General features: G+C 39.2%; 1 protein-coding gene across 8 annotated transcripts in view; it reads right to left on the bottom strand.

The window, feature by feature from the left end:
* Positions 1-14250, bottom strand: part of LOC108407510 (adaptor related protein complex 2 subunit beta 1) — a 148206-nt gene that overhangs the window by 3237 nt on the left and 130719 nt on the right. For all 8 annotated transcript variants that reach the window (XM_073235250.1, XM_073235249.1, XM_073235252.1 and 5 more), the window contains 3 exons: positions 11125-11209; positions 10124-10210; positions 4290-4444 (listed from right to left, as the gene is read on the bottom strand). In XM_073235250.1, the coding sequence (XP_073091351.1) occupies positions 4290-4444; positions 10124-10210; positions 11125-11209 (327 nt within the window). The remainder of the gene's footprint in view (positions 1-4289; positions 4445-10123; positions 10211-11124; positions 11210-14250) is intronic.

The following is a 14250-nucleotide window of genomic DNA, read 5'->3' as shown; positions in this document are numbered from 1 at the left end:
CTTAACCTTTTATTTTCTGCCTCTTAAGACAGGTAAATCAGATAGTACTGACACCTCTCTACTCTGGTCTGACACCAAATTAAAAATTTAAAAACATTTCAGTGTGGAGATCTTCAAACTGAGATTTTCACTTTGTGAGTCAACAAACACAAAATTTGAATCCAAATTTGGCTTCCTCAATTGTATTAGATTAGCCTAAATATTAACCAAAATATAACACAGAAGCATGCAAACTGCATCCACAACCAGAAAATTTAATATTTGCTTTTTTTATTACTAACATCATTGTTCTTCTCTATTAAGGTAGATCAGCAAAAGTTGTCTCTAATAATATAGCACCATGAGATTTCAGACTGTTTTACCTCTTTATTCTATAATTAGAGACTCTGGATGATTTAACACAATATACAAGGTGAGAATATCTTTGGCAAAAATGTCAAGAGGATATTGGTCAACCCTGAATTTGTTGGAAAAAATTCACATCCTCAAAACTTGATGTCAAATTTAGAAAATGTGAAAAACAAAAACTAACCAAAGCAAAAAACATCAAAAGAGACCTAATTTGTTACTATAGCTTTAATATTTGGTCTCTAAGGCATTTCCAAAATTATTCCTTAACATTATTCAGGAAGATAATTCTGATAAATGTAAAGACCCAAAGAACAATAACCCCCCCAACTAACTTAAGAATATAAATACGCATAAAAGAACTCCCTACTGTGGCCAAAACTGTAGCTACAGGCATTTCTCTGACCTTCAAGCTCCCTAAGAAGGCAGTTCTGTACTTCCTCCTCCACAGCCTCTCCACTGCCAGTGCTGTGGAAAATTCTCGTGGGAGAGTATGTGGGTTTAAAAAAGGAGGAGGAGAGGAAGCTAAAAAGAGTAACAATAGCCTAAGGGAGTTGACTCCCAGACTAAAGAGGGATAGTTTCTCTCCTCCAAAATACTGTCCTGTATTTTTTCACATCTTTGTAACAATACTTGAAGTTCTACTAGTTGGAGGTTCACTTTTTTTGTTCATGACTGATAAGGAAATGTTGCCTTCCTCCACAAAAGCCCCCATCTATCAAGGCTGTCCCTGGAGGAGAGTCATGGATTGATCAGGCCTGGACCTTTTCAGCAACTCTTTGGAGGGCTGGAGGAGAGAAGGAAGAATCTTTCTCCTCTTTTATCTCCCCCTGGCTCCAGGTATCCCAGACTTCTAACAAAGGTATTAGACTTAAGCCCATCCTTTGTTTTCCAACTAGTACACAGCTAAGAGAAGCTAACATGAAAAAAAAAAGAAAAAGATTTTGCTAAATCTTGAAGAAAGCAAAAGGCACATATACATGAAGAACAAAGAAGCTAAATAAGCTGACTTACTATTATAAAGCTAGGGTTCTGGGTCTCATTTTATATCACTCCTAAGGGAAAAGAGGTCTTATTGCGGTTTCAACTTTCGGACCAATGGCCTGCTTATGTGACATTTCTTTAAAGACAACAACTCAGTAATGCCATCCAGCTGGACCCACTGAAGGAAAAGGAGTAACCACCTCTCCTGCCTAAGAAAGCCCAGTATTTACACATCCACTTCTGGTTTATAGTGTGGACCACACACTTCTTCACCTGGGACAAGTTACCTTTCTAGGTGAAATGAAGCTACTTAGGGAGATATGGCCTCATCCTTATAGGATAAAGATGCCTCCTTAATGAAATACAATAAGGACTGGGGTGGGAGAAGTGATTTATCTACCTCTCTCAAGAAACTAAGAGACCTTCAGTCTTCATGCATTAGTACTGGCTCCAGATTTCTTTCTTCCTTAATATCTAGCTGAGATCAGTCCAATATTATAATGGGTATTTAAGATGATGGAGGGAAGGGACTGACTTCAGTGACTTTGAAGTCTAGAGCACCATTTAGGACAATGGCTTAGGCCTGTCTGTGTTAGATGCTGTTATAGAAAATTTAGGTTTTGGGGGCAGAGGGAACCCTGTCACCAGATGGATGAAAAATATGAAAGGGGGAAGGAAGAATAAACGAATTTACCATTTACAAATATAGAGGAGGAAGAGCACGACTACAAAAGAACACCACAAGGACAGGATCTTATTAGATTATTTCTTAAAACTGCAGGTGAATCTACAATTATCTCAAATATCAAATAAAAATTAGAAAAGTATGACAGAGGAAGAAACGTCCTTCAATGGTTGAATGGGTAAAACTCTACATCCACATGGTGGACTACTTACGTGATCATAAAAAAAAATAACAAACTATTGATACACACAATGTGGATGGATGTCAAGGGTATTAAGCTAAGTGAAAAAATCCAATCTCAAAAGGTTAACTGCATGTATTTAATTTATACAATTTATATAACTCTCTCAGAATGACAAAATTATAGTAATGGAGAACATAATCAGTGGTTGGCAGGGGGTTAGGACTGGGGTGTCTAACTCTAAAGGGATAGCAAGAGGGAGTTTTTGCAGGGTGGTGAATGGTTCGGTGTCCTGACTGTGACAGTGGTTATACAAATCTGTATGTGTGACAGGATTTCACAGTACTGTACACTCATCGACCACAAAGAGTAATGTAAAACCTGGCAAAACCTGAATAAGGTCTATAGCTAAGGGTATTGTACCATATCAATTCTGTTTGAAAATGTACTGTAAGTGTCTAAGATGTTATCAGTGGGAAACTGGGTGAAAAGCTACATGAGAACACTACTATTTTAAGAACTTTCTGTGAATTTTAAATTATTTAAAAAAAAATAACTAAAAAATGTACCATTGTTAGGCTAGTGATACTAAGAGGTCTTTCACAAAACTACTTCTACTCTTATAATGAATATGTTCAGAAGTTGTCAAGAGATAATCTAAATTCTAAGCACAACTGAACTTTGAACAAATTACTCGATCTTGAACAAGTCATCAATCATTCTTAATCCTGGTTTCCTTATCTGCAAACTAGGGGTAATCATGCTTCTTTAACCTAGCTGAGATGGAAGACTGTATACAGTAAAACAATGGATGACAAAAAACAACACAACACACACCTTGAGCAAATTTCTAGGGCAATAAATGTAGCTATTTTATAAGACCTTGATTTTACAGTGAAAACTTCCCCCTTCAAGCATGGCACAGAGTTTTCTTCTTAGGGAATTCAAGGTTAATGACAAGGTAGTTTCTTTCCAAGAAAGACAGGGGACTGGTGGTGGAGGAGGTAGGTGGGAGAAGTGTACACTTCAAGGCAGAAGCCTTAAGTTTTCCATCTCACAAAAATCTGGCTTGGTTAAGATTCAGTGGTTCACACACACATTCTCCTCCAACTTAATTCAAGAGAGGGAACTAGTAGGGAAAACATCAAGAATTTTCAGTTTTGGGTGGTACTATTTCCTTGATGTATCATAATGCAAATAGGCTGTTAAAATCAAGGAATAGGGTCACAGACTTTTCTCAACTAAATAGCTAAAAGCTCCCTTAATCTACTGTTCCATTTCCTCAGAAGGTATTCTCCTTATTCTCCTCTGTCATTTTCCTGTTCCCTCCTTCAAAATAACCTGCAAAGACCTTAAACATAACACAGTAAGATATTTCTCTCATCCAATGGTTTTTTACTTTACAAAATGCAGATGACAAGCAACATTCAATTGGGAGATCACATTTTACAACAGCAAGCAAATGCCCAGTTAAACTCTAGGGTACCAATTTTTGTTGTTTGACAAGGCAATTGCTCATGCCCTAAAAATATGGCCAGAATTTCAATTCTAGTCTAGAGTGATACTAAAGGAGATTTTCCAAACTAAAACCCTCCTTTGCAGGCTGCCAAAGGTGTGTCCCATTTGGCTTACCTTTGAGAATAAACAGCTTAAGACATCAATACTGTTAAAAAAGGCTGATGTGTCTATGACACTGATATCCTTAGGTTATGAACTCCAAAAGCAGGAAAGGTGGCCTTCTTGAAATGAGCTATGTACACAACCATCTTGGCAACTTGTTACAGTACCACATATACAGATATGCTAGCTAAGGATTAACTGATATTGATGAAGTTGCCGAATCTAGTAAGCAACTCTGAATATACCAAAGGGAGTCCATGGCTTTCCTGCCAGAGGCACAGTGCCTGCTGGAAGGGGCAGACATTGCAGAGAGGTGTTCCAAGGAGGCAACTGGAGACTTCTTCATTGACTACTTGTTCTAGCTATCTAGGGTCTGAAGCACTTCTTCCAGGTCTTTCTAGAGGGCTGAGAAAAACTGGGCTCTTACCCCCCTCCTTGATTCCATCTCACCCATTTTGAGAAGGGCCTTACCGTGTAATTAGGGTTTCCTGGCTGGATGCGTAACTCAGCCAAAATCCAAATGCCATTAGTGAGCTTCAGGGACTGGTACAGCATGTCCTGCCCTTCCACATTCCTCTTGGCAATAGTATAAACATTGTTGTTTTGCAACTTGCTGGAAACAGTGTCTAGAAACACAGATTCAAAATCCAACACCTTCAGTTAAGATATCAAACAAACGCTTGCTAACTTTCTTCTGACATTCTTACAAGCCATGTGTGCTCAAGACCCCTGACAAACATTGTCACATGCACATGACCACATTCAGAAAGCCCTTTCTCCCACAATAGCTAAGAGTTAGGAAAAGGCTCTGAAGTGCCTACAGATTCCACAGCAGAAAACAGATTAAGGTGCAATTAAGCATTAGTGTGAGAATTACCTGTGGAGATTATGGTGGGTCTAAGGAACTGGTAATCTTAAGCTAGGTAACATGTTTGCAAGAGGACATACAGAGATAGTGTGCATAGTGACTGCCATGTTGGTATTCCTTTCCGGAACGCTGGTCCCATATCCACAGAGATACACAGACTGACGATTAGGTCCACAACATTACTTCCCAAGCTGCAACTTTCTTGTGAGCCACTCTGGCCTCAGTGACCAGGATGAGAAAAAAGCAAAGAGTCACAGAAATCCTGCACATTAAATTTATTAACTTATGTGTATGACGTTTTTTTTTTTAAAGCAGGCAAATGATTTAAGCCTGCAGGGAATACTGTGCATATAAAACAAGTGGTCTCAATGAAAGACTGGGAGAGATTGAAGTTTTGCAGAGGTGATGGCTGTAAGGCCAGCTGATGCTGGTCAGAGTGGGGGCCTTCTTAGTTATGAACCCAGGTCCAGAGCAGGTTGGTGTCTGGGGTCTTTCTTGTGACTATAGTGAAGAGACAAGACAGTCTAGATTTAAAGTTCACTTCTCTCTCCTTGTTCTCTTACTGCTAATATGAGAGATGCTGCAGCATCAGGGAAACCTTAAGAACAGAGATGATAAACACTGCATCTTTGTTGAGAGTTTATTATGTTCCTTTCTGATGAGAACTCGAATATGCTGACTTCAAGAACTAAATTTTCCCCACATAAAAAGTTGTCATATTCTATTGTGCTTTCTAGGAAGAGGCTGCCATGATGGATGGTCTTTCTGCTCTCCTAGACAGTAAGTTCTCTGAGCACAGAGATCCTGGAGTTTTTTATCACTGTGTCTCCCACAGTATCCAGGACACAATGAGCACCCATCATTAGTATGTGTGAATAAGCCTGACTCAGGTACTGGAGATACATAATACTATAGGCATTGAAGACCATCTACTTAGATATGGACTAATCTTGGAGGTAGTTCTTGACCTGGAGTCTTTCTCCCACATTTAAACCAATGAGAGCACAAGGGAGAAGGCACTAAAGCCTATTGATCAAACATCTACACCACACTTAGTTATTTCACTTTTCTCCTTTTACTTCCCAGGTTTTCACTAACATCAAGCAGTATAATTATAACTTAAGAGCTGGCTCTCTTTGGGGTGCAGAGGGAGGGAGAAGGGGATTAAGGGGTATTACGATCAGCACACATAATGTAGGGGGGTCACGGGGAAGGCAATGTAGCACAGAGAAGACTAGTAGTGACTCTACAGCATCTTACTATGCTGATGGACAGTGAGTGCAATGGGGCATGGGGGGGGGACTTCATAACATGGGTGAATACAGTAACCACAATGTTGCTCATGTGAAACCTTCATAAGATTGTATATCAATGATACCTTAAAAAAAAAAAAAGAACTGGGTCTCTTTGTGGAGCCATAAAGTGTATCTAAGGACAGTTATATGCTGCTGGAAGAAGGGGCCTCAATATGCTCTTTAATTTCCTTCTCGGGGGTCAGGCAGGTGGTCACCTTGGTTCCCATAATGAAGGGCTCTTGCAGCTTACACAGTGTTGCTAAGCAACATCACCAGATGGAGTTTGGCCAGTGCCTTTTGACAGGGGCTTGCTTAAAGTTGAAAAAGCCATTCCTAACTCTCAAGGCTCTTACCCATTTCCAAGGAAACAAAAAGTAAACACAGTAGGAGCTTTACTGAAGAGCCACCTCATTTCATAGGCATAAACACATTCTAAGACTATATACATTGCAAAGCCCAGATTCCTATAGACTTCTACATGCCATCTCATGTAAGAGATGACAGGCTAAGAAATGGAAACACAGACACACATACTCATCCCTTCCAGAATTAGAAAACATGGCGAACAGCTAGGTAGAATAAACAGGCTGAACTGATGACTCTGCTCTTATGAATGGCTATATCAGACTCTGCTAAATGTACTTACCAAGGATGGCAATGGGAGCCATACATAAGGAGGCTTCTCAGCCAAACTGGGACAGACTTCTTGACAAGATAGCATAGTACTGTTTTCTTTTCATTTTTTTTTTTAAACACACCTGAATTCCTGGGAAATAAGGTGTAATCTTACAGTTGTTAGACTTTGAGAATAAAAAGGTAAATGTTACAACACTGAGATCTGCCCCAAGGATAGAGAGAAAAAAGATGGTGAGCTACGGTTATACTGGCTTCCAGATGTGATTCCTTCTGGTTTGTCATCTTCCCCAAATTTGATCTTTTGGGTCTGGGGCCTAAAATCTTAAAAGACGTGGATGGGGTCTTCACACCTCTTTTGGCAGCAATAAGAATGAAGATGATACTCATAGTAGTGGGTGGGAAGCAGGAAATTTGCAATGGGGCCCAGTTGTGGCATTTACTAGCAAGTTCAAAACCACTACGACTGCTGAAAAGAACAGTTTTTACCATTTAGCAACCAAACTATACTTAAGTGCTGGATGGCAAAACATTTTTCATTTATGAAATGTTTCAAATGGGGAGAATCACGACAAAACAAAGAAACAGAACTCACTCTTACCTAGTCCCCACACCAGAACAAACATTTGTCCCTGCATGATAAAACATCTCTCAACTTTTCAGAACATAATAAACAACTTAAAAAATAGGTCTGCAAACGGTTTGCAAGAAGGATTACTTTCTGGATGTGGCTGGAGATACAACTACTTGTGCACTTCAGATAGTGGTCCCTGATAGGTACTAACAGCAGCGAAACTGATCCACACAGACCTCCTGATGACAGCAGATATGAGCAACGCTAGGAAGCAGGGAGACCCATAAATGAGTGCCTTTTTGCTCTAGTATTTTCTAGTACTTACATGCCCAGAGGCACCACAAGCACTCCTTTCATCCCTTTCTATCGAGATCTGATTAACTATGAAGGCTTGGGAAGAGGGTTTTTCCTTTCTTCCCTAGAAAGAAATGGAAGTGCAAAAGTGAAAGCACAGAGCTAAGTCGGGGAGTTCTTTAAGCCTGTGACTTCTTGTAGTCCTCAGTGTTAGTTCCATCTGTCAAATGTCTACTCTGGCACAGAAAAGCTATTTAAAGTATTGGTGCTATTGTGATTAGGGCAGATCAGCTGGAAAGGATGGTATTTTTAGCTCTCAGCTAGACCCAGGGTGTTGAATAAGAAGGCACTAAACCTGGAAACATTCATCTTAATAGAGCCTTCAATACTGGAAGGAAATGTAAAATGCTAAGGCACTCCAGGACTTGGAGTGAAGGCAAAGGAAAAGCTAGAAAGGATTAGTTGCAGGAAGTGGTCTTGTAAGATCGGCAGTGATTTAGTGTGGGAAAATGATGGTCTTGACTTCCTGAGAAAACAAGTGGCTGTTTCCCACTCTGCTCCCTGTGCTGCACCACCACAGAGCAGTGTGTCACTGGAAAACCGACTCACTGGTATCTGCAGCACCCAAGGCAGGGAGGAACTGGCGTGAAGCCATGGCAGAATTGATCAAAACTGAAATTGCTCCAGGCTACATCAGAGGACACAGCTCCACTGGAAGAAAGGTCAAACACCTCCTCTTTGGGAAGATCACAAACATACACCAAATGCAATAAGGGTTCAGAACTCCAATCTGGAAGCAGTGGTATCTTTTCTATTATATTGGCAGGTCAACTAAAACCCTCAGTGACCTTCCCCTTTTCTTTGAAAAAGGATGCCCCTTTCATATTGGATGTCTGAAACAAAACCTTTTTTCCAATTACTCTGGCCTTTCTCTGCTCTCTATAGGCCAGTGTTTCCCAGTTCATGTTCAAGGAACACTGGTGTCCATCAGATGTTCATAATAAATATTTTGTGATTTAAACTCCCATGGTCAAATAAATTCAGTTAACACTATTATTAAGAGATTTCCTTAATTTAGGACTTCCCAACATGCAAAGTGCAACTTTTAAGAGAGGCACACCACACACTGTTTTTTCAACTTTAACTGACCACAGACCCTTTTATTTTGAGGGGCAAGTGTTCTTAGGAGCATACTATAGGAACTGTTGCCACAGGAACAACTACCACAGGGGCGACTATAATGAAAGGCCTCGTTTCTTCCAAGCTGAGTACAGAGGCTGCTTCTCAAACAGGATACTCTGGTTCTCACCATACCACTGTGGAAAGTTGCCCAACCTCCCACATTCAGCAAATGAGGTTTGTGGTAATCAGCCAGTAAGTTTCAGAGAGAGGGACAGATAACACTGTTACCTACCTAGAATACAGCACAAAAAGCAGCTAAATGTGAGTATGATTTATTGTTAAAACACAGCAGAAACTGGTGCTGTTTGATGAATAGATAGGGTGAGAAACCTATACAAAGAATATGTTAGAAAGGCAGATATGTGGTACTCCTGAAGAAAATTAACTAGTTATTACAATGGAAATTATAGAGGACTATCTCCTCAAATCCCTCTTCAAGGGCTCATGAAAAGTCCTATAAGAAAAGATTCGTCTGAATACAGAGCATGAATGCATCAAAGAGCTCCCAAACACTCAAATGAGGAAGGTGGAATGAGAAGATGGCGAATTTTGTTGTTTTTTCGTCTCTCCTCCGCCGCCCCACCTCTCCCCCAGTGCTAGCACGAGCTGCAATGGGATGCCAGAACACTGAAAAGCCCTTGTAAGGACCCCCACAGGACCCCCACTGTATGATGAGGAAATTATGGATAAATGAAGACAGAAGAGGTACTGATTGGCAATTCTCCCTTTTTCAAACCCATAAAGCCTTGAACTACCCTCAAAAATGAGTAATCAGGACAAAAGCAGGACTCTGAACAGCTTAGGGCTCCTTCCACTGCTAAGGAACATCTCAGTGAAAGGAAGCGCAGGGGCAGATAGCTGCTACTGTTTCTCCTCTGTGGTAATTACCTCTGTGATGTCCCACTATGCTAATATAATTAACTACAAAAGGGTCTGCAGCTTTTTACTGATGATGAAAGAGGTTAGTTAGTTATTAGCATCATCATATAAAAGCTGACATGAGGCAAAAGAGAAAAAAGGTACCAAATGGGCCTGAGTCAACAAACACCAGATTCTAAATAAAAATCTCAGAAAGTCACCTTTCCTCCGAATCCAAAGTTTGATATAGAAGGAGGAATAGTTCTTTTTATTCCTGGGAGCATGCATATCCTCAAGGGCCATTTCAATTATTTGATGTTTATAGGATGTTCAAGTAACATGACTAACATATGTTGAACTACTGAAGAATGGGGAAGACGGATGCATTCTAGTTTGTTTCTTAACTCTGTTAGCCTGCAAGTAACCTATACTTACACCAAAATATCCCAAGTTTTGAAAGAGAAGTTTATAAAATAATGTTTCTACCGCATACTCAGTAGAAACCAGGTAGATGTATAAAGAAAAGGTAAGTAAAGATAAAGTTTTCAAATATCAATTTTGATTTACTAAGATGCAAATGAAACTTAGAGTCATTACTCACCAGCATTTAAATGACATTCCTTAATCTGAAACTGAAGTTCATTTTCATTGGGAATATCCTTCCATGTGGCAAGGAAGACCTGGCGCTCTGTATGGGAAGGCAGAGGGCAAGGAAGCAAATGAGCATCTGTCAGTATTCTCATTCCTGAATGCCTTGCACCATTTATTCCTTGGAGTGCGGGCTCTTGCAATACAGCCAGGAGTAGCCTGGGACCAGAGCCAATTCTTAGCTATGCAGAGATACTACACCCCATGTCAATTAATACCTCATCAGTAGCACTAAGATACACTAGAAAAGAATTTACATCTGTAGTTTAGTTTTCGTCCATTTTCTATTTGGTGACTTTGAGTTAAGTTTTGTGACCTCTCTGATTCTTAATTTCATCATATATAATTTATACCTGTCCTGCCTACCCAAAGAGCCGCTGTTAGGAATCAAATCAATTAAGTGCCAATACAATTTAGTATGTACCAATATAAGCTAGTTTAATTAGATGGTGGTTTCATAAATAAGGGAAGAGAGAAATGTCAAAAACCATATAGGGAGCACTAATGGTTTATTACAAATTATTAAATTCTTGAGACCGAAGAATTTAGTATAGGACTAAGTGCTAAATTTGCATGTATTATTTCATTAAGTTATTATAAAATCTATTTTTGCCTTGCAAACTTGGAAACTGAAACTCAGAAAAGTTAAGCACCTTGTCACTTCTCACACAAAAATCCAGCCATGCTGAGATTCAAATCACATGTACTTTTCATGAAACCACTTACTCTGTATACCGGGGTGACTGGATTGTTCAGATAATTGGCATTGTGGTTTAGAGACCAACAGCAAAGCAAGACCAATTATGACTCAGGCAAATAAATAATTAGAAATTACTAGAGCTTTAGAATAGCCTTACCTCATTTTTTTAAAATCTCAAAATAACTTCGGGCTATGCTCTGCCTGACATTCAGGGGAAGGGCAAAGATATCTGGCAGAAGGACAGGAGGACATACCCATTTTGCCATCTTCTACAAAAAGCACATTGAGTGGGATGAGGCAGCTAAAGTAGAAGACATCAATATTGTTTTTCACAGCCACCTGCCAGGAAAGCACCAAGGGAAAATTAGGACATCAGAGGAAGCCAGGCAGGAGGGAAAGAACAGTTATGGGTCTAGAAATACACGCCCTATGTCCTCCTTCTTTTAGACAGAGCACGACTTTCCAAATCCAGGCATATCAGCCCATACACTGCAAAGCACAACCTTTACTCATTCCACTGTCAGAGCTCTGTGACAACACACCAACTCTCCCTCTAGAAGGAGCCTCTAGAAGAGGGATGAATTCAAGACACAAGTTCTGTACCCAGAATAGTCTATTCAGTTATTTTTTTTGTTTCTGTGGTTATTAATAGTAGCTGCTGCCACTACTAAGTAATTAATGACATCACTTCTAATCCTCATTATTACTGTTTCAAAGTAAATGTCATTCATTTTCATTTTACAGATCAACTGAGGTTCAGCAAGATAAAATAACATTAATGGTACACAGAAGAACAAGGATAAAATGCAAATTTGTCTGACCCCACACCTGGATTTTTTTTTTTTTTGTCTCTCCACAAGAAATGGTGCCATATGCCCTCATCTTTTTTTAGATACTGGTTTTAAAGTCGTTCCTTTTATAAAATCTTATTTCCTAAGTACTACGGTTGGAAAAAGCTCCTTGGGTCAAACATTGATAAATCTGATGACTGTATGAAGGGAAAACCTTTGAGTGAGTGAAAAGAGTTTTCTTCTCACAATATAAGCTGATTTATTTGGGTTGTGATTCTACCATGGGCATTCAATTCAGAGCATAAATTTTATATTTTTAAAAAAGTTACAGTAAGTGCTTTTATTCAAGGGCAACCCTGGATTGGCATATATATGCAGAAATAGGCAGATTCCACTGTGGCAGATTAAAAGAACCATATACTGTAAGAAGGGAGAGTAGGTGGGGAATTGCTCTAAATCACCCTTTCTCACTGGTTTCTGTCACTAGTGGCCCTATCTATATTCTTAGCACGGCAGGAAAACAATTCTCTGGTCAAATTCTGTAATTAGCAAGCATGCCTATTTCTCTTTCATTTTCTTCTAAGAAAATAATAGGGGAAAGTGCTTATCTAGCACCACTATCTGCACCCCCCTTTTGCGGGGGCCAATGTCCACACTTTAATAGCTTATCTGTCTTTTCAAAAAAATTTTGGCTATGAGATCCAAGTATCCTTTTTCTGAAATATTTCCAGTTCTTTTACAGTTACTACCAACTCATCTTTCCCACCTTAAATAGTATCTTTATTTCCTCCCCCATAATTTGGTTGTATCTACTTGACAGTCTTTCTGTTCTCTCTTCCAGAAGGATCCATCAAGTTATTTTCCATGTAACGTGTGCTTTTAACCCCTCAATTACCAACCTCCTAGGAGTTACAACATATATCACATAATCTGATGCCAAAAATACTGAGACAGTGGAATTCTCAAAAAGCTTGAGTCTGGTGAATGTAAGCAGAGTAACCTCAGGAAAGAGACCTTAGACATCCTTTAGATGTACTGGAGCACCACTTCAAAAGACTTATACCAGCTGTGGGCTTCTAGGAACAAGGAATTTTCTAATTTAGTTGGTACTCAACAATAAGAGGAGAACTCTCACTTCAAATAAGGGCACCAAGAAAATCCTGAGGTAGTGCGAAGCTCTATAAAGGGCATTTAGAAGTGAAAACTGGGGTGAAGAGGTAGGCTACTGTGGGTTATATAAAGGTCTTACATGAAATGTGAGTGATTATCATTACTTTGAATATAAAGCAGTCATAATTCACAATGTGACATTCAAATGTTTGTTTACTGTGTCCCAAGCATCTGAGATATAAGAATAATACAGAAATACAATCTTCATCCTCCAGTGGATAATACTAGTGGTTCTTAACCAAAGACTTACATTAGAATTATCTGGAGAGATTTTTCAAAGCAGATGCTAAGTCTCTATCCTATATAAAATAACAATCTCTAAATATAGGGCCTGGAGTGTGTAATTGGAATAAGTTCCTAGGAAGATCAACCAGATAAGCAATTAATTTAGAAAAATGTTACTTAAGAAGTCTGAATGGGCTTGTAAATACCTTGTTCTTCTGAGGGAATCATTATTCTAATTGGAGCCATTTAACAGTGGAAAAGACCTGAGAAACTCCTCTAGGTCAGCAGAGCTAAACCATTCTGCCTTGAGGTTCCTTTTGACAGACATATGAAAGCCACAGACCCTCTTCATGAAAAATGTACATACAACATTTTGACATACAGTTTCAAGGGTTTCCAGACACCCTGAAGACTATCCCTGGACTTCTGTTATAGAATAATTCTGAGAAGCTAGGGCACTCAAATCAGAGGCAGCAGACACAGTGGTTCAGAAGATGGACTTGGGAACCAGACCAGAACACCTGGTTTCAGATTTTGACTCCATCACTTGGCTAGCTGTGTGACTTTGGGCAAGCACTATTCAGCTCAGTTTCCAGTCTATAGAACAAAAGTATGGGTTGTTATGAGGCTAATGAGTCAATATTTGCAAAGCATTTATAATGGTGCCTGGCTACAGAAGTAATATAACAAGTGTTTGTTAAAAGAAAAATTCCCTCTTGTTTCACCATTGTCTGTTCTCCTTTTTTACTCAGAATTTTTTTGTAATTAAGGATAATATTAGACTTATCTGAAATCTTACACATGCTCAAATGCACTACCACTACTATGGTAAAAAGTGATCAGAGATTTAAAAAAAAGGCTTATTAACAAACTGTTAGCATAATGGTTCTTGCTATTGTGCTCTTGACAAAATATCTCTTTATAGGATCAAGTGCACAGGTCACTCTTTGGGTCATTTCTTTTATGTTAGCTTTCCAAATCTCCATTTTTCAGGTCTCAAACTTTTAATCTTGGCTAGAACTACGTTCATTTAAAAAATAATGGTTCTCTTGAATCTGGCCCCTGTCTACCTCTGCATAGCCTATTTCCTTAACTTCAACCATATCAAAATTACTTCCTGTTCCCCAAACACTGAAACTCACAGCTCTGTAGCTTGTTACATGTTGTTCTTCCTGCTTAATATATTCTTCTCCT

Source organism: Manis javanica, chromosome 4 (genome assembly GCF_040802235.1).
Source record: "Manis javanica isolate MJ-LG chromosome 4, MJ_LKY, whole genome shotgun sequence".
Classification (NCBI taxonomy): Eukaryota; Metazoa; Chordata; class Mammalia; order Pholidota; family Manidae; genus Manis; species Manis javanica.
The sequence above is the reverse complement of the archived record's forward strand: the minus strand, read 5'-3'. Positions and strand labels throughout refer to the sequence as shown.